Below are 20,895 nucleotides of genomic sequence, written 5' to 3' on the forward strand. Positions count from 1 at the left end.
ATCTATGGAATTCCTTGCCCAGTGAAGCAGTTGAGGCTCCTTTATTAAATGTTTTTAAGATAAAGATAGATAGTTTTTTGAAGAATGAAGGGATTAAGGGTTATGGTGTTCGGGCCGGAAAGTGGAGCTGAGTCCACAAAAGATCAGCCATGATCTCATTGAATGGCGGAGCAGGCTTGAGGGGCCAGATGGCCTACTCCTGCTCCTAGTTCTTATGTTCCCAGCTCCCTATTGCCATCCAAAGTGGGAGTAGGTGTGTTTCAATGGTGGCTCTGGTACAGGATTATGATAGGACAGGATCAGGTTCATCCATGGAGTTTCCGCAAGCTGCAGCCAAATAGTCTGAAATACTGACTGCCCTGGTAGCAAACTTACATTTACATAGCACCTTTCACCACCTCAGCATGTCCCGGAGGATTTTGCAGTCTGTGAAGTATTTGAAGTGCAATCACTGTTACAATATAGGGAAATATGGTGGCCAGATGCTGTACCCAGCATGGGTCCCACAAATATAAATGATACAAATGACCGGACAACCTGTTTTAGTGATATTGATTGAGAAATAAATGTTGGCCAGGACACCGGGGAGAACTACCTTGCTCTTCTTCCAGTGGAGTCATGGAAACATTTACGTCCACTTGAGGCAGATGGAGCCTTGAATTAATATCTCTTCCAAAAGACAGCACCTCCAACAGTGCAGCACGTCCTCTGTACTACACTGTAAGTGTTGGCTTGGATTATTTGCTCAAATCCTGGGGTGGGACTGGAACTCACAACCTTCTGACATATAGACACAAGTGATACAACTGAGGCATCCTGGCCATGTCAGAGGAAGGGCTATTTGCTTGGATCACAAGAAGGCAACTGAAACATATGAAACTTTATCTCAACATAAGTAATGACTTTCAATGATTTTTTAATTTATTTTTATGACTTGCAATGAAAACGGGTGCAGTCCAACAGCCATGCTGCACCCGAAAAGCATGTGGCTCAGTGTGGCTGATAGAAGCTGGGAGACGCCCGCTCCCAGGATCTACCTGGCTCGCAACGTCTCGCGGGATCTAACATGCACGATCTCGGAGTAAAGGTTCGCCCATTTAAGACAGAAATGAAGAGGAATTTCTTCTCTTAGAGGGTAGTGAATTCTTCACCGTAGAGGGCTGTAGAAGCTGGGTCATTAAGTAAGTATAAGACTAAGATGGACAGATTTTTAATTAGTCAAGGAATCAAGGATTATGGGGGTAAGGTGATAAAGTGGAGTTGAGGGTTATGGTATCATTCATGATCTCAATGAATGGTGGAGCAGACCCGACGGGCAGAATGGCCTACTTCTGCTCCTACGTCTTATGGTCTTATCCAGCTAACCCCGAATAAGGTCTGAAATGTCACTCGGTTGTATGCACCAGGGATGTGCAATCAATGCATCATTGCTCACATCCTGAAAGCAATGAGCCAGAAGATTAAAATAAAATACATTGATGCTCCCAAATTCATACCTTTCCTGCTAAATCCCACATCCTACGTGAATTATTTTCCGAAGCCTCAGAGAAGGTTTTGTTGTGAATAGAATATCACACTCGCAGCAGTGCGTTATAAAGACATTACTCATACAAGGCAGATTCCTAATTAATGCACGCCCACGAGGTTCCTCATTGGCATGTTTTCTCACCAACTTTAAAAATTCCCAACAGTCATGTAAAAGAATCAGAAAGTTCCATTTACCGTATGGAACAGATTTTCAGAGTTCCCATTGCCAATAGGGAGCCTCATCCATCAACCTCGTCTGGTCACCTTATCAGAAAAAAGGATATGTCGGCACTGCAGGAGGTGTAAATAAAGGGCTTACAAAGATAATACCAGAACTGTGATGTTGATCATATCAGGAAAGGATAAACAGGAAAGGATAAAACTAAGAGATGGCCGATGGGTGACCTAATAGAGGCCTTCAACAATCGTGAAAGATTTTGATGGGATCGCAGGACTGAATTTTCACCTCAGGGGCAGGATACAGGAACAGGGAATGTTTCTGAGTCCTGAATCTGTTCCCGGGGAGGGGGAACAATCACTGGAATTTTGACTGGGGCGCCCCATAATTGGCATGGAGAAGGCTTTCCTGTCCAATTAAAGGCAGTGGGTGAGCTCTCAAAGATGGAAGTGCCGTCAGAGGCCTATCAACTTCAGTAAAGTACCCAATGGAGTACAGGGTAAGTAACTGGGAGAGAATCTCACCAGGAAGGTGCCCTCTCAGCAACTTTTCAAAAACTTCAATTGAAAGTATACAAAATCCAGCCAGGCCACCACCATGGGGGTGGGAGGTGATGAGGAGAAGGGGCAGCCTACGGCTGCACCTCCACCCTAGCTGGCCGGGAGGGCCTGCAGGCCTGTCAGGAGCAGCCTACCTCTGGGTGCTTTACTCCACTCAGCCAAACTGCTTCCTGTCACTTCAGGAAACTCAGGGGCTAACTGGAAAATCCCAGTCAGCCTCCTTAATTCCTGGTTAACAAGGCTCTTAGCGAATCTAATGTGCCTGACAACTCATGGGAGTTGGCAGAGTACCCCTGGCCCGGTTTTAGCCAACAGCAGAAACAGGCGCGCCAGCAGGCCTTGTAATTTTTGGGCCCTGTCTGCCTTTGTTTCCAACCTCACAGGACCCAAGATTTCAGCCCAAAAGCGTGGTTCCACTCGTGGGGAAGAGCCAAACCACAGGCCACGAATATAAGAAAGTCACCAAGAAATCCAACTGGGGATTCAGAAGAAACATCTTTAACAGAATGTGGAACTCGCCATCACTGGGGACTGCTTGCAGTGAAGCGTATAGATGCAATTAGGGGGAAGCTAGGTATGTATATGAGGGAGAAACAAATAGAAGGGTTATGCGGATAGGTGAGGGATGGTGGGACATGACCCTAGTGGAGCTTTAACAACTGCATGGAGTGGTTAGGCTCAATGGCCTGTTTCTGTGCCATTTATCTGATATGATGGGCGGGATTCTCCCGCGCCTAAGTGGCCGCGCCGTCGTGAACGCCGTCGAGGTTCACGATGGCGCGAAACGGCCCCGATCCCGACCGATTCAGGCCCTGACAATGGGCTAGGATCGGGGCCGCGTCATCTACACGCGCCAGGCCTTGTCGCCCGCGTAAAGGCGGCGCCGTATAGATGACGGGGCCGGCGCCGCATAACTGCCGTCATCTGCGCATGCGTGGTTGCCGTCCTCTCTAAGTCCGCCCCGCAAGAAGATGGCGGACGGATCTTGCGGGGCCGCAGAAGGAAGGAGGTCCTCCTTCAGAGAGGACGGCCCGACAATCGGTGGGCACCGATCGCGGGCCACCCCACATTTGAGGTACCCCCCCGGTGCAGGATCCCCCCCTCGCCCCCCCGCAGGCCGCCCCCCCACGACGGCGGCGACCAGGTGTGGACGGCGCCGGGGGGAACCCGCCGTTTTGGCCTGGCCGCTCGGCCCATCCGGGCCTGAGAATAGCGGGGGTGCCGGAGAATCGCCATTTTGGGTGTCTCCGGTGATTCTCCGGCCTGCGGCCCGCGGAACTCGACCGGGCCATTCCCGCCGCTTGGGAGAATCGCGGGAGGGCGTTGGACCGGCATCCCGGGAACTTTTGGCGGCCCAAGCGATTCTCCCAACCGGCGCGGGAGTGGAGAATCTCGCCCGATGTTCCTGGTGCCTCCAACAATTAAAGATGAATCTCCCGGACACTGCAACATTGGCGGAAAATCAGGGCTGCACACTGTAATCTTTCAATACTTTGTTTATTAATGATTAAATTGGGGTCGCACAGTGACACAGTGGTTAGCGTTGCTGCCTCACATCGCCGAGGACCCTGGTTCGATCCCGGCGCCAGCCCACTGTCCGTATGGAGTTTGCACATTCTCCCCGTGTCTGCGTGGGTCTCACCCCCACACCACAATGATGTGCAGGGTAGGTGGATTGGCCACACTAAACTGCCCCTTATTTGGGTACTCGAAATTTATTTGAAAAATTAATGATTAAATTATTGGCGATCGTGTGGAAGGCAGTTTGACCCAGCTGGGACTTTGAGAGGCAGGAGGTTGTGTGATTAAAACCTCCAGGAACACATCCAACGAGAGTTCACAAGCCCTCTACACAGGCTGGCTGACTGAGTGGAAATGTAACAGATGATATTTAATGCAGAGAAGTGTGAAGTGATTCATTTTAGTATGAAGAACACGGAGAGGCAATGTAAAATAAAGGACAACATTCCAAACAGATAGCATGAACAGAATGGCCTGGGGGTGTAGGTGCACAAATCATTGCAGGTGGTAAGGCAGGTTAGAGAAGCGGTTCATAAAGCACTTGGGATCCTATATTAAAAATTATAAATGCAGCATTATGAATATAGCATTCTAAATAAAGGCATAGAGTACAAAAGCAACGTAGTTATAGTGAATCTTTATAAGGCTCTGGTTTAGCCTCAACTGGAGTTTGTGTCCGATTCTGGGCACCACACTTCGGTAGGATGTGAAGGCTTATCAGAGGATGCAGAAACAATTCATGAGATTTTCTTTCAAATCTCTCATGGGATGGGAGTGGCATTGACAAGGTCGTTCGTCCATTCCTAATTGCCCTTAAGAAGGTATTGGTGAGCCGCCTTCTTGAGCAGATGGTATCCATTGGGTGCAGATACACCTACCGTGCCACTAGGGAATTCTAGGGTTTTGGTACACCGCCCACAAAGTCCCAGGTCAGGAAGGTGTGTGGCTTGGAGGGGAACGGTATTCCCACGTGTTTGCTACCCTTGCCCTTCTATGGTTTGGAAAAGAAAGATTGCGAGGAGATTTGTTCAAGGTATTCAATATCATGAGTGGTCAGAACAGAGTGGATAGGGAGAAGCTGTTCCCATTGGCAGAAGGGTTTGGAATAAGAGTGTCATATTTATATAATTATATATAGGCACCAATAACTCATAAGGGATTGTGTAACCATGTTGTGGATTCATTCATTTAAACTCGGCACATAAGAACATCTAAACGTGGATAGAAAGCTTGAAGACATCATCAGCTGAGCTGCGTGCGATGTGCTCATCTCACATGCCAAAATTAAACTGAGGCTGGATCGCATGACACACTTCCCTTCTAGTGATGGTGTGCTGCTAACCCTTAAAGGCATATTACAGCAACAAGGACACCCATTTATGGTGAATGGCAAACAAACCAAAGTTGGCGTGAGGAAAAATTTGTTTTACACAGCAAGTGGTTCGGGTCTGGAATGCACTGCCTGAGAGTGTGGTGGAGGCTGATTCAATTGTGGGTTTCAAAAAGGAATTGGATCATTAGCTGAAAATACCATATTTTCAGGGCAATGGGGAAAGGATAGGTTCTGCGTGGCAATGGTAAAGAACAGACATGGAAATTAAAGGCTAAATGGCCTCTTTCTGTGCTGTAGCCATTCTACGAAGTGGTAACTATGAATAAGCTCCCTTCCATCATCCATGATCTTGGAAAAATTGGTTCTCAAGATGCATTTCCCAACTTACTCACAATTGACCAGGGACCACTTGTTTAAGACTTTCAACTGAGCAACAATAACACTAATTCTCCACAGTGTCAAGGCCAGGCTATCCCTTTGGGCCGATTTTCCACAATCGGAAGCCTGCGGTACAGAGGTTCACACACTGGCTGAATATGTTGTGGGCACGTTGATGGCAAATTTCTGACCAATTGGCAAAGCTCCCTGCCAACATTAACTCCCTTAAATGTGATGTTCAGTTTCAGACTCCAAGGCGTAAGGAAAGCCACGTAGAGGCTTTACGAGAAAAGGCTGGAGAAGCTGGCCTCTTTAGCCTCACGGGCTGAGAGGAGACCTAATAAGAATAAACAAGATGTTAAATGGTACAGAAAAGCTACATCCAGAGCATGGCGTCACAGTAAGGTGAGACACGAGGGGCATTGGCTAAAACAACAATGGATGATTTAACAAAAATACTGTGGAGCTACATTGAATTGACACTATAGGAATAGAACATTTGACCCAACTGGTACATTGTTTATGCTTCACATGAGCCTTCCTTTCATCTTTCAATTCCTTTCTCCCTCATGTGTTTATGTGGTATTCCCCTAAATGCATCTTCACTTGTCGCCTCTACCATACCCAAGTTTCACATTCTAACCACTCCCTGGATAAGGAAGTTAGCCCTGGTTAAAATCAGGATGAATCATGAATCTATTCAAGTTAGAGTTGGTTGCTCAAGTGGAGAAGCTACAATTTTTTCCCCTTAAGGTGGATAACCTAAAATGGGCCAAATTCACCTCCCTGAAGTGTATTTAACTTGTGACAAAATACAAAAAGAAGAGTTTAAAATTAGACTGATCACAATCTGAGACACAATCTTAACCATGCAGAACGTTAGGTTTTACGGAGTGTCTGAAAGGAGGAAAGTGAGATTGGAACATAGGAGCGTAGGAATTAGGAGCAGACGTTGTCAGTTTGATCCTTCGAGCCTGCTCTGCCATTCAGTCAGTTCATGGCTGATCTCTGGAGAGGATATTCCAGAGGGGCTGGGACAATGTTTTTCCAAACTTTTTTTCTGGGGACCCATTTTTACCAACGGGCCAACCTTCGGGACCCACATCCGTCGACCTTCGCGACCCCCCATTTTCGCTTACCTTTAATGCGACAGGTGAGCCTGCTTGGTCCTCACGATCTCACTTGCTTTGTCATTCAATGTTACATTTCTGTATGGGTTGTTCATCAGAGATCCTGAACAGCTCAAACCACCACTGCTTTGTCCTGTTGTGGACTCTCCTGGAGCTCACACCACCACTGCTTTGTCCTGTTGTGGACTCTCCTGGAGCTCACACCACCACTGCTTTGTCCTGTTGTGGACTCTCCTGGAGCTCACACCACCACTGCTTTGTCCTGTTGTGGACTCTCCTGGAGCTCACACCACCACTGCTTTGTCCTGTTGTGGACTCTCCTGAACAGCTCACATCACCACTGCTTTGTCCTGTTGTGGACTCTCCTGGAGCTCACACCACCACTGCTTTGTCCTGTTGTGGACTCTCCTGAACAGCTCACATCACCACTGCTTTGTCCTGTTGTGGATTCTCCAGGTGCTCACACCACCACTTCTTTGTCCTGTTGTGGATTCTCCAGGTGCTCACACCACCACTGCTTTGTCCTGTTGTGGACCCTCCTGAACAGCTCACACCACCACTGCTTTGTCCTGTTGTGGACTCTCCTGGAGCTCACACCACCACTGCTTTGTCCTGTTGTGGACTCTCCTGGAGCTCACACCACCACTGCTTTGTCCTGTTGTGGACTCTCCTGGAGCTCACACCACCACTGCTTTGTCCTGTTGTGGACTCTCCTGGAGCTCACACCACCACTGCTTTGTCCTGTTGTGGACTCTCCTGAACAGCTCACATCACCACTGCTTTGTCCTGTTGTGGACTCTCCTGGAGCTCACACCACCACTGCTTTGTCCTGTTGTGGACTCTCCTGAACAGCTCACATCACCACTGCTTTGTCCTGTTGTGGATTCTCCAGGTGCTCACACCACCACTTCTTTGTCCTGTTGTGGATTCTCCAGGTGCTCACACCACCACTGCTTTGTCCTGTTGTGGACCCTCCTGAACAGCTCACACCACCACTGCTTTGTCCTGTTGTGGACCCTCCTGAACAGCTCACACCACCACTTCTTTGTCCTGTTGTGGATTCTCCAGGTGCTCACACCACCACTGCTTTGTCCTGTTGTGGACCCTCCTGAACAGCTCACACCAACACTGCTTTGTCCTGTTGTGGACCCTCCTGAACAGCTCACACCACCACTGCTTTGTCCTGTTGTGGATTCTCCTGAACAGCTCACACCAACACTGCTTTGTCCTGTTGTGGACTCTCCTGACCAGCTCACACCACCACTGCTTTGCCCTGCTGTGGACTCTCCTGAACAGGTCAAACCACCATTGCTTTGCCCTGCTTTGGACTCTCCTGAGCTACTCTCTCCAGCAGGTTTAGTTGTGAGACCCTGGCCAGTTGTGTCTCTGGCCCTCTCTTCCTTATTACAAACAATCCATTTGAAATTTTACAGTCCTGTTGGAGGAATCGCAATCGCGCCCAGAGCACGTGACGTCAGTGTTCGGGGGGGCATGACCTGCTCTCTGGCGTCGCTTCAGGCAGGAAGACTGCATTGAATTTTCTAAAAATCTTCTGTTGGGTCAGCGTGCTGACATCAGGAGGAGGCAATGTTTCTTGCTGAACACCAGGCATGCGCATTGATGAGCGGCACGCAAGCGCAGTGCGCCCGCATTTGGAAAGCCGCTTGCGGCCGTCATTGTTTTTTAAAATAAATTTAGAGTACCAATTCATTTTTTTCCAATTAAGGGGCAATTTAGTGTGGTCAATCCACCTACCCGGCACATCTTTGGGTTGTGGAGGCGAAACCCACGCAAACACGGGGAGAATGTGCAAACTCCGCACAGACAGTGACCCACCCGCGTGTCGCGACCCCGACTTTGAAAATGACTGTCCCAGGCACAGCCACCAAATGAGCAGGAATTAAAATCGGGGGGTGCACAAGAGGCCGGATTTAGAGGAATGCAGATATCACAGAGGGTTGTGGGGTTGGAGGAGGTTACAGAGATAGAGAGAGGCAAGGCCATGAAAGAATCTGAAAACAAGGCTGAGAATATTAAAGTCAAGGTGTTATTTGACAAGGAGCCAGAATAGGTCAACGAGCCAAGGGTTTTAGATGAACAGGACTTGGTGCGAGTTAAGACACAGGCAGCAGAGTTTTGGTTGTGGTTGCTGGTAGCCAATCATTCTAGTCTCAGCATATTATTGCAGGAGTTCCTCAGTGTAGTGTCCTAGGCCCAACTATTTTCAGCTGCTTCATCAATGAGCTTTCTTCCTCCAAAAGGTCAGGAATGGGAATGTTCTCTGATGATTACTCAGTGTTCAGCATCATTCACATTCCTCGGATATTGGTGCAATCCGTGTCCATGTGTAACAAGACCTGGGTAACGTTCTGACTTGGGCTGCTGTGTAGTTAGAATGTTATATGTCACTTGAATGTTAGGCAATGTCCATCTCCAACAAAAGAGATTTCATGTCCCCTTGATATGAAATGGAATTGCCATAACTGAATTCCCCATTATCAATATCCGGAAGTTTACCTTTGACCAGAAACTTAATTGTACCTGCAGTATAAATACTGTGGTTACTGGAGCAGGTCAGAGACTGAGTATTCGGTGCCAATTAACTCACCTCCCGACTCCCCAGGGACAGACCATCATCTGCAAGGCACAGATCAAGATTGTTTTGGAATTGTCTCCACATATCTGAACAAGTACAGCTCAAAAACACTCACGAAGCTCAACACACTACAGAACAAAGAAGCCTGTTCAATCAGCACCCTATCCATCACTTTAAACGTTCGCTCCCTTCACCACTGGCACACAGTGTCAGCAGTGTCTAACAGATGCCAAGATGCACTTCAGAAACTCAACAAGGCTCCTTCAACTGCACCTTCCAAGCCTCTGACCTCTACCACCTAGAGGGACAAGGGCAGCAGGTGCATGGACACCACCAACTTCTCAAGGGCAATGAGGGATGGGCAACTAAATCTGACCTTGCCAGCAACACTCCCGTCACATAAACAGATAAAAAAAAGGTGAGATTCCCTCCAAAGTTCTAAACTATTAATCATACACAAGTTTGCTTTGGTAACAGAGTAAGAACAGTGTCCAGTGTATAGACTCAGAAGATGGAACTTTTGACTCAGATCACAAAGGATCTGGCATTTATTTCTTGGCAGTTGATTTCCTGTCTATAGTTTTCAAATAAGCGCTTGAAAAATTAAAACGTCACATCAGTAAATCCCGCATCTGCGAGTGGTTATTACGGGTGTGTTCACGTGGACTAGGAGGGTTCCAGCTTTGATTGCCTGTCTATGCTTAGTTTGCTGATCTCGGACAGGGTTGACGTTCTTGATTTCTATCTGCTGGAAAGTGTGTGCACATACACTGGGGAAGAACAGTACGAGTCTCAGCTGTAATGACCTACAGAGATGAATAGCTGGCTGACATTTACTGTCGAGGCGTGCACATAAAATCATTGCATATTACAGCACTAAAGGAGACCAATTGACTCATCGTGCCTATGCTGGCTATCTGAACAAGCTAACCACTTTGTCCCACTCCCCACACAAAAAAGGCTTGCATTTATGCGGTGCTTTTCACGACCACCAGAATCTCAAAGCACTTTACACCCAATGAAACACAAACCCTTTTTGTCCTTTTACTTTTCAAATATTTATCTATTAGGCTAGGTGGATTGGCCATGCTAAACTGACCCTTAGTGTCCTAAAATATGCAGGTTAGATGGATTGGCCATGATCACAGCGTGAGGTTACGGGGATAGAACGGGGGAGTGGGCCTAGGTAGAGTACTTTTTCAGAGGGTCGGTGCAGACTCAATAGGCCGTATGGCCTCCTTCTGCACTTTAAATTCTACGAATCCATTTGTCTTTGAAGCTACGATAGATTTGCTTCCAACATTGTTTCTGGACAGGCATTACAGGTTCTGAAATCCTTTGTGTAAAAAAAATCTTAATGCCCCCTATAATTCTTTGGGTTGTAATCTTAACGTAACGCCCTCTTGCTATCCTTTTTTTAAAAATAATTTTTATTAAAGGTTTTCATAAAATATCGATAACAAAATGAGAAAGAAAAAAGAGCCCAACAGGGTTAAGTACAAAACACAATTTTTAAAAAGCAACCCCCCAAACCCCTCCCCCCTGTACATAAATAATAAATTAACATTAACACCCCGACTTAACACAACAGGTGTATACAACCCCCTCAGACCCTCCAGTGTAAATAACATAAACAAAAATAAAGTAAACCCCCCCCCCCCCCCCGAGCTGCTGCTGCCATTGACCAATGTCTATCGTTCTGCCAGAAAGTCTAAGAACGGTTGCCACCGCCTAAAGAACCCTTGTACCGACCCTCTCAAGGTGAATTTCACCCTCTCCAATTTAATGAACCCTGCCACATCGCTGATCCAGGATTCCACTCTTGGGGGCCTCGCATCTTTCTACTGAAGGAGGATCCTTCGCCGGGCTACCAGGGACGCAAAGGCCAGAATTCCGGCCTCTTTCGCCTCCTGCTCTCCCGGCTCCTCTGCCACCCCAAATATTGCGAGCCCCCAGCCCGGTCTGACCCTGGATCTTACCACCCTCGACACCGTCCTCGCTACGCCCTCCCTCTTGCTATCCTGAGCAATGGAAACTGAAATATTGTCCCTATTTAAGATAGCAACTTGGAACACATGAAGAAAATGAGATTACTAAACAACAGTCGCTCCCTCCATGAAATTGTACCCCTGATTTATTCAGGAGAAGACTGGATGGGAAAGAATACTACCCAAAACACAGCAAAAAATAAATGAAACATGCAACACTACCCTGATGCTATTTAGTCGACAAACGGAAAAGTTGGATGAAGCTACTTTAACTGAGTTAAATGATTAGATAGAATAATAATGCCAAGGCAGAGAAGGCTATGGGCCAAGTGCTGGAAAATGGGATCAGAACAGTTAGGTGGTTGGTTCTGTCTGGCGCAGATGCGATGGGCTGAAGGGTCTTTTCTGTGCCATAGACCTCTATGACTCAATCTATGACTCCAAACGAACATGAAACAGCAATCTCCCAGCATGGACATAAAAGCTTCCTTATTGAATAACTGCACAGATCAGAAAGACTGACAAGTTTTATTGCTGATCTGTGCTGAGTTGGGTGATTGTAGTGTTTCATTGTTCGATGTGTGTCTGGTGTCCACTCTCTGTTCTGCATGTGTGATTAGTTAAGCCTAGGTGAGATTTAGATTAAATTTATTGTCACGTGGACCGAGGTACAATAAAAAGTATTGTTCGGCGTACAGGTTCCTGAAAAAATAAATTAAACTGTAAGCGAGTAACTGTAAGTATGAGAGCAGACATTTTAAAGCATTGAAGAAAACGCCAGTCACAAATATATTACCTGGAATGTATCATCTTTGCATCGGTCCGAGGCATGAAATACAACACTGATGTCAATCAGGATGCCAGCGAAGCTGCAATTGGTTCAAAATTAGTGGGATGGGGAGTGAAATTAAAAATAAAAAACTGCTCTCAATTATTTTCCAGTAACTGCTGCTGAGAAATGGGCTAGTGTGGCTATCACATGAGGAGGAAAGGATCACAGTTTTGACTGTGATGCCTCCCTCACACATTCAAATGGTTTGCTGACATACACAAGGTTTAACATGACGTGCGGTCAACTCGAGGCACTAGAGGCCACCCGAAACCCATGGAATCATAACCCAGAGCCAGAACTTCCAGGACAGATGAAAGGGAGACCATTTTTGGGGAAAGAAAGAAACAATTTCAGATATCATTCAAATTTAATGCAGCGTCTCATTAATGAAAAATAACCAGTTGTTACCTTTGTGTGAAAAGTAGCAACGTGATATAATTCAAGCTGGAATGCACCAGCACACAAACAACTCTCATCGCACCAACCCTATATTAGAAGAGTGACTACGCATCAGAAGTTACTTGATTGTCAATTGTATATCAATTGTGTTTAATGATTTGCAGGTAGAGGGCAATAATTGAAATTTCCCTTGAGCATACAAAAGGAGAGGCTTACTGAAGCTGTGGTGTGGTTGGGTTTGGAGGTATATGCTTATGATGTTTTACTCTGCAAATAAATGCAAGACCGAATAAAGATTGGCTCCATTAACATCCCTAACCAACTAGCTTTCCGGAACTGAATATTCCCTGTCTGTAAAGTGCTTTGAGATGTCCTCAGGTCAGGAAAGGTGCTGGATAAATGCAAGTCTTTTTTTCTTAGCCTTGTCCAAAAAAATAGATGTTTGCCAAGCACCCCTCATGAAGACAGGACTGATTTTACAGTGGTACGGTAGCATAGTGGTGAACACTGTTGTTTCACAGGGCCAGGGACCCGGGTTTGATTCCCAGCTTGGGTCACTGCCGGTGCATAGTCTGCACGTTATCCCCGTGTCTGTGTGGGTTTCCTCCGGGTGCTCTGGTTTCTTCCCACAAGTCCCAAAATACGTGCTTGTTAGATGAATTGTACATTCTGAATTCTCCCTCCGTGTACCCGAACAGACTTTGGAATGTGGCAACTAGGGGCTTTTCACAGTAACTTTATTGCAGTACTAATGTGACACTAACAAAGATAACTTTTTAAACATTTGTTCACAGGAAATGGCCATAGCTGGTAAGGACAGATTTTTATTCCTGTTATTTAAATAATTAAATGAAAACTCCCTGGCTACCATAATGGGGTTTAAACTCATGGGACGGGATTCTCCACCGGCAGGATTCTCCGTTTTGCCGGCGCCCAGGGGTTTCCGACGATGTTCCCCACAATGGGAAACTGGTCAGCGTAACGGAGAATCCCGCCGGCGGGTCGGGGCAGAAATGTGGGGCGGAGAATCCAGCCCATGATTTCAGATAATTAGTGCAGGCCTCTGCATTTTTAGTCCAATAGGATAACAATAATGCTATCATGCCCAACAAAGATGATTTTAGAATCGGTGTGCTCCATAAAGTTAAAGAATAATTATTCAGATTTTCAAGTAGCTTCTCAGGCCAGCAGCATATATCAGTATTTAGGGCAAGCAATTTACCAACTACCTGTTCAGCAAAATGTTCAAGAACTCATGTAACTGTGCAAAGAAGAGCCGGGGATATTGCCCAGTATTCCAGCTGATATCCCTTCTTCAAATCACAGCATCAGAAACTAGTTACTAGAAATTAGCTATGAGGAGCGATTGAATAAACTCGGTTTGTTCTCACTGGAACGAAGGAGGTTGAGGGGAGACCTGATAGAGGTATACAAAATTATGAGGGGCATAGACAGAGTGGATAGTCAGAGGCTTTTCCCCAGGGTAGAGGGGTCAATTACTAGGGGGCATAGGTTTAAGGTGAGAGGGGCAAGGTTTAGAGTAGATGTACGAGGCAAGTTTTTTACGCAGAGGGTAGTGGGTGCCTGGAACTCGCTACCGGAGGAAGTAGTGGAAGCAGGGACGATAGGGACATTTAAGGGGCATCTTGACAAATATATGAATAGGATGGGAATAGAAGGATACGGACCCAGGAAGTGTAGAAGATTGTAGTTTAGTCGGGCAGCATGGTCGGCACGGGCTTGGCGGGCCGAAGGGCCTGTTCCTGTGCTGTACATGTCTTTGTTCTTTGTTTGTTCTTTGTACTCATCATGTTATTTATTCAGCAATCTTGTCATGCACAAAGTCTTTCCCTATGTAACAAAATAAACTACACTTCAAAACAATGCATTGTCTATGAAGCAAATTGGGATGAGAGTCTTTATTATATCACACGATCCCATCCCATTGTTGTGTCCAAATCCAAATAATTTTGTTTTGACGTCAAGGGGGTCATTTTAATGTGACTTGCTGGGCCGGGATCAGCTGGAATGCAGGTTTCATGACACATCTCGCAATAACAGTGGGTATTGGGAATTCGGGAGCAGATCCTTGCTCCCCATGACTTGCTGACCTCTGCTCTTGAATTCCTGATAAATGTTGCCATCATTGCAAGAAATGTGCTGGGACCACAGATCATGTCAACTCTGCCCTTAACCGCCATTTCAGAGTCACGGTTCCATTAGGAAGAAAGGACTTCCATTTGCTATGTTCATATGTTCCCTCCGTGTCTGTGTGGGCTTCCTCCAGATGATCCAGTTTTCTCCCACAGTCCAAAGATCTGCAGGTTAGGTGGATTGGCCATGGTCAATGTGCGCGGTTACGGGATAGATTGGAGGAGTGCACCTAGGTAAAGTGTAAAGTGGTGTCTGAGATGGTCGGTGCAGACTCGATGGGCCGAATAGCCTCCTTCTGCAGTAGCAATTCTAAAGCTTGGTTCTGTGAGAGTATGCCTAAACGCACCAGATTTAGGAAAGTGTGATGTTTTCTTATGGGGAGAAAGTGCGCACTCCATATCTGGTAAACAGATCTCCACAGGTGTACATTTCTCAGCAGTTTGGTTTGTAGATACTTCAACGTAAGGTGGATCTCTCCATGCACTAGGTGTCTAATAATCAAGAAATGCAATTAAGCAAACACTTGAGCTCAAAAGCTTTGCTTTCGAAACAGGTTTAACACCAACAATAATTTTTTTGCTCTCAATTTCATCTACTTTGGCCAAGAGTATAATATTCTAGTGCCCTCTCTCAAAATACAGGGATGAAATAAATAATAATCCGATTCAAAAAGGGTGAGGTTCTGAAAATGGTGCCAAACATGCTGTGGGGCATCAGAGGTGAACAATCAATATAGAATCTCTGTAGATTTTAGTCAATCAAAAGATTGGCAACAACAAATCTGATCAATGCAATCTGTAAAGTTGTTGCTCTTAAAACCAATAAAATGGTTAAAGACTCTTAAAATAGGCATTTAATATTCTAAAGTAAGAAAGTACACTTTCCAAATTGATAGTTACATAAATTGATAATCAAACATATTTCAAGAATTGGCATTCATGAATCAATAGTCTGTGTATTCTAAATGGGTTTTCTACGTTTGAAACTGCGTTGGCCTCCCAATGACAATGTTTTTACTCCTTCATGGGATGTGGACGTCTCTGACAAGGCCAGCATTTGCTGCCATCGCTAATATCCCTTGAGATGGTGAGCCACCTTCTTGAATTGCAGTAGCCCACGTGGTGTAGGTACGCCCACATCGCTATTAGTTACGAAAAACTGGGGTGAAATTGGTCTTTGACAATAGTGCAAAATCACGGAAAAAATGGCAGCCGCTTTTCTATCTTGTCTGGTTTTCTATTCCATTGACTTCACTTGAAAAGAAAATCAGGCATTGGTGTAAACTGTGAAAGAGGTGAACAATGAATTATTGTTCATTTTGCATGTACTGTCGAAGGCCTATTTCAACCATTGTTTCCTGAGAATGTGGGCAACCAATATGAATCAGATGAAGAGGGGTTTAAACTATGAGAAAAGGTTATGCAAGTTGAGATTTTCTCTTTGGAAAGAAAATAATTGGAGGTAATCTAATGGGAGCTTCTCGATGATTGTCTCAGATAAATTGTTTACACTGCAAGGGGGAGAAGGGTAATAAGCTAACAAAGAGAAAGTTAGATGTATCCAGACTGTCAGATTGAATCTTTCCAGCCAAAGAGTAGCAAGTTTGAGGAACTAATTACCACAATACTGAAAAAGAATGTGCAAATGGCTTGAAGACCCAACTTCATGTACTTTTGTTGATGGAAAGGGTTAACAGATATATCAAGAACACACTTAGGCAAGGTCTGTCCATCAAAAGGGGGAGTTAATGACTCTTTCTGACATAGAACGCGAAAACAATCAGTGTAAAAGCACCGACAAGTCTTCACTATTGCAGTTACATTTATTCTATTCCAAAAAGCCAGGAAACTGTAGCCTAACCTTTACACGCTCTCTACGCATTAAATTGCAGGAATACACGTTATAAACTAGGGCCGGTTAGTTCAGCTGGCCAGGTGGCCAGCATGTGGCTCAGAATAAAGGCAGCATCAAGGGTTCACTCGGCTGAGGCAGACTCGGGACCTGCCTCCTCGCCCATCCCCTGAGAGTGGAAGGCCATCACCAACAAAAAGTGCCATGAGAAACAACTCGGACTGAAGCACTGGCAGACACGGAGCCAAGGACTTTGAGCAGAGTACACATTACAAATATGCACCTCCAAATCCAAAAAAAGTTTCCACCTCTTCCTATATACAGGGCCACAAGTGAATCCCCGGTTAATGGAGGTCGCTTGAATAAACACTCAATTAATAAACAATTGACAACATTTTAAATCTTTAAATATAAAGATACGAAAAGGGAAAAAAAATAAGGAAATTTAACAGAGCTGCACATTGGAATAAAAGACAAAAAATTAAATTGAACATCCTTCGCGTGCAAATCAGTTCATTACAAGTTAAAGGGAGCCGGTCCTTGCATTGCGTTTATTCCCACAATGGTCTCATTCTGCATTTTGCTTTGAACTGAAAAAATGAAGGTAAAGAGCCAAGCACTGATAGTACAGGATATCATCAAGGTTGAAAAGATAAGGAAAGGTAAGGTAAATCAAGAAGCAGAGATTAAGTGGCGCTCATCTCGTGCTTCAAAAGAAAAATGAGTAGTACTTCAAATTGGGTTCTCAACATTATACTTGTTGCAATTAAAACTTTTCTGAAGAAAAAAAAACCTTGACAGTAAAATAGTGATTATTAGTAAAATCTTAAACCCAAGGAGAGAAACGACGGGGACATAAACCCTATTGTGCGTACATGCAAAGTGAGTCTGACCAAGTGCATGAAAATATAGAATCGGCTCAGGCGGGTATGGATAAAACAGGATGAATCATCAAACAGTCAAAAAAAATGAAAGGGGAGCCCCAAAGGGAAAGCCTTCTCCCAAATTTTATCGGGGAAGAAGAGGTCAGCAGAACTTTGTCATCCAAAGGGGAATTGGGTTGGCCTGTGCATTCCTGAAATAGTAAGCGTCCTCCCTTAACACGTTGGAGCAAGGGAAAACAATTGAATATTGTTGGGCTTACAAATGCTTCGAGCATTTTGTTTTCAAAAGGCAGCAATGAAAATACAGATTTTTCTCCTTGTGTTTTGGATTATCGGATTTACTGACCAGACATCCTTGGCAAGTCACCCCAATATTGGCACACAACTCACACACCCACCTTTCACACCAGATCGTAAAGTTGATTGCTTCTTAACGCATGTAGAAAATAAATGCCCACATTAAACATCTAGTAGGTGCGGCTCCTAAAATGGTATGTGACACTATATAAAGCAATATAATGAGAGAAACATTTGTGATCTTGTTTGTGCAAGTGTTTTCAGGTAGGAAACCCATTACTACATATAGTACCATTCGGTAAATAAGGCTTTTAGGCAGTAAAGCAGAAAATTGGTTTAAAAATTACACAGCCATGGATGACACCGTAAATGTTTATCTGTAATATATCACATTGTAAATATTCTGTCTCAAGCAAAGACAGTAACCCTCAGCAGGACTCCCAGCTCAGTTTCCCTCATTCACAGAGAAACCGGTCCAAATGCTCTCTGGTGAACTACAACCTTGGATGTAACATGTTGTTTATAACCAGTCATGAATACAGGAAACAGCCAACACATCCGCCCTGTAACACACCCCTAAGCTCTCATACTCAGGTACACAACCTCTCACAGAGCACACACATCATTGATGGCTTCCTAATTTGTAGAAACCAAAATAATTTTAAGCTTCCCCTTCTTAACGCCAGCTCAGCCTCCAATATAACATGTAATCATTCAAGCCTGTCTCAGCGGGAGGGAAACTATGTATGAATAAAAATAAAAGAAAGCTATAACGTGTTCTTTTGACAGGCTTTTCCTTATTGTTCGCCTCGGAAATACAGAGGATCTACTGGTTAACTGGTCAGCTATTACATTTAAAAGTTGATATGGGGAAAAACAAGCCTCCCCAAGTCCCAAGCTTTCACTAACAGGCAGGAAAGTAGAGAACAATATAAAAGGCAGCCACGTTTATTCAAAGGCGTTATTTTTTTCTGATGGGAGTAAAAAAAAACCGGCAACGTTGAGAAATTAATTGCGCGAGAAATTGACATGGCGTTGCCAAGATGCAAAGCCCGAATCGTGCCGGATGTCCCGGCCAAAGAAAAGGAATAAAACGCGGTCGCTCTCGCACCGAAGAAAGGACTAGGGACGGTACCTCGAAACCCCGAACTGCGATAGGAACACTCTCACCAATGCAACTTAAATCTGTGCAATGTTAACGAAACAGTTAACCCACTGTGCCCGCTTCAATCGCCAGAATGCACTGAAATTACACCAACTGAAATTACAATAACTGGGATGACGATTTATTGGGTTAAAATCGGCTCTTTACCATGTAACACCCCTTCTTTTTTTTTGGGGGGGGGGAAGGAGTAATTGTAATTGGGGTCCAACTTGAAGGAAACCCCGAATACTTTAAATAAAATAAAATATATAACTCACTGTAAATAAAAGACAGCTTTTTTTGCCAATCGCTGTAAAATAAAAATCAGTGACGACATTTTAATTGTCATTTTAATCAAATACCTTTGTGTCTAGATTAATTCAAGTCTTAATTTGATTCATGTTGACTGAATGAATCAATATTGCCAATTAAAGAAAGTAAAAATAAGCTCTAAAAAAAAACCTACATTCGGGATTTAATTTTAAAACCTATTAATATCACACTCTCTTTATGTCTCCCATCTAACTGTTTGGCTACCCTGTGCTGTAGGTGGTGCTGATGCTGTCCAAACCTTTGTGTATGCCTGTGAATCGGTCCTTCAGCACTGTTAACTCATATATCTTCCCAAACTCCTCGAAGAGGGGCTTCAGGTCATTCTCCTCCAGGTTCCGCGGGATCTGACCAATAAACAGCTTAATGGCGTCGTGGTCCTTCATCTGGCTGTAGTTGTGCTGGATATTAGCTCCGTTCATGAGCTTGAGCTGGTGCTGGGGCGGCTGGTGCTGGGGCTGGGGCGGCTGCTGCTGCTGTTGTTGCTGCTGCTGCTGTTGTGCTCTGTCTGGCCATCGCTAACCGACAGAATGGGAAACACAGGAGGCATCACTCAGCTGTACAGAGAGAGAGAGGGGGAAAAAAAAGAGAGACTTCCTGTTTCAAACCTGTGTGCTCAGTGGTGACACCCCTTGAGGACTGGCTGTCTGGAAAAGCAGTTTGTATGATTTCCCCCCTTCTCAGTGTGAGCAGCCGGCAAAGGTTTACAGAGATCGCTGCTAATTAACCCTTGGACGCCGGAATTCGCCTCTTATTTTGATCGCCCATCAAGAACTTTTTTTGCTTTGCATGGAAACGGGACAATAAATGGCGAGAAATGGAATATGAAACCCACTCCTATCAAAAGCAGCCACCTGAACACTCCATCCAGCAAGAGTGCTATTCCTAATAATAAAGCAGACCACGTCCACCATGGACACTCGCTCAAGATGTTATGCTCAAGATACAGCAGCCAGTCAGGCAGGATTACTCCCAATTGCTCGTCCATGTTTCTACATTTAATATACACCTGAGTGATCATGGAATATGAGCATGCAATGTCCGGTTCACTGGAAGCCTTATGGACTCCACAGGATGCTGACTGCTTCACTGATTCCAAATTTCAGAATTGCCATTTAAAATTGCTTTCCGGTCACTGGCTTTTAGTTTGGACCAGCGATCCTCAATGGAAGGGGTTGCTTGTAGCTGCCCCGGTGCCACTGGGCAATATCACTACTTTGCACATCTCAACAAAAGTGCATATCTCCCCCAAAAAATGTCTATTGCCAATCAGCCTTTGTGCAGATTCCAGTCAGCGTTTACTATTCAAGTTCACGCTTGGACGGGCCGAGCGGCCTCATTCTGTGGTTCTATTTATTCCATGATGATTCTATGAACCCACACCCTTGCCCCGCACCATCACCCTGGCAAGGGTAACTGAGAGGGAAGGACGTAAATGAGAGAGGGCGACTGATTCTCATCAGGATTAGGACAATCCAGGATCCCAGAAGAGGAGAAAGGGCAGAACTGGAAGCCTCAAGTGAATTTTAATTGCCGTATTCAGAATACACTAGGGCGGCACGGTGGCACAGTGGTTAGCACTGTTGCTTCACAGCTCCATGGTCCCAGATTCGATTCCCGGATTGGGTCACTGTCTGGAGAGTTTGCACGTGTTCCCTGTGTCTGCGTGGGTTTCCTCCGGGTGCTCCGGTTTCCTCCCACAGTCCAAAGATGTGCAGGTTAGGTGGATTGGCCAGGCTAAATTGTCCCTTAGTGTCCAAAAAGGTTAGGTGGGGTTACTGGGTTACGAGGAT

The 20,895-nt window shown here is 45.2% G+C and overlaps 1 protein-coding gene across 6 annotated transcripts in view; it reads right to left on the reverse strand.

Annotated features, from left to right (window-relative positions):
- The window catches only part of LOC140394956 (CUGBP Elav-like family member 4), a 558,707-nt gene extending 538,908 nt beyond the window's left edge, over positions 1 to 19,799 (reverse strand). Inside the window, exon 1 of one of the 6 annotated variants that reach the window (XM_072482177.1) lies at positions 19,344 to 19,799. In XM_072482177.1, the coding sequence (XP_072338278.1) occupies positions 19,344 to 19,524 (181 nt within the window). In that variant the 5' untranslated portion in view covers positions 19,525 to 19,799. The remainder of the gene's footprint in view (positions 1 to 19,343) is intronic. The other 5 variants (XM_072482178.1, XM_072482176.1, XM_072482180.1 and 2 more) reach the window with 5 other exon arrangements.
- Between the last annotated feature and the right edge of the window lie 1,096 nt (positions 19,800 to 20,895).

Source organism: Scyliorhinus torazame, chromosome 18, assembly GCF_047496885.1.
Source record: "Scyliorhinus torazame isolate Kashiwa2021f chromosome 18, sScyTor2.1, whole genome shotgun sequence".
In the NCBI taxonomy this organism is placed as follows: Eukaryota; Metazoa; Chordata; class Chondrichthyes; order Carcharhiniformes; family Scyliorhinidae; genus Scyliorhinus; species Scyliorhinus torazame.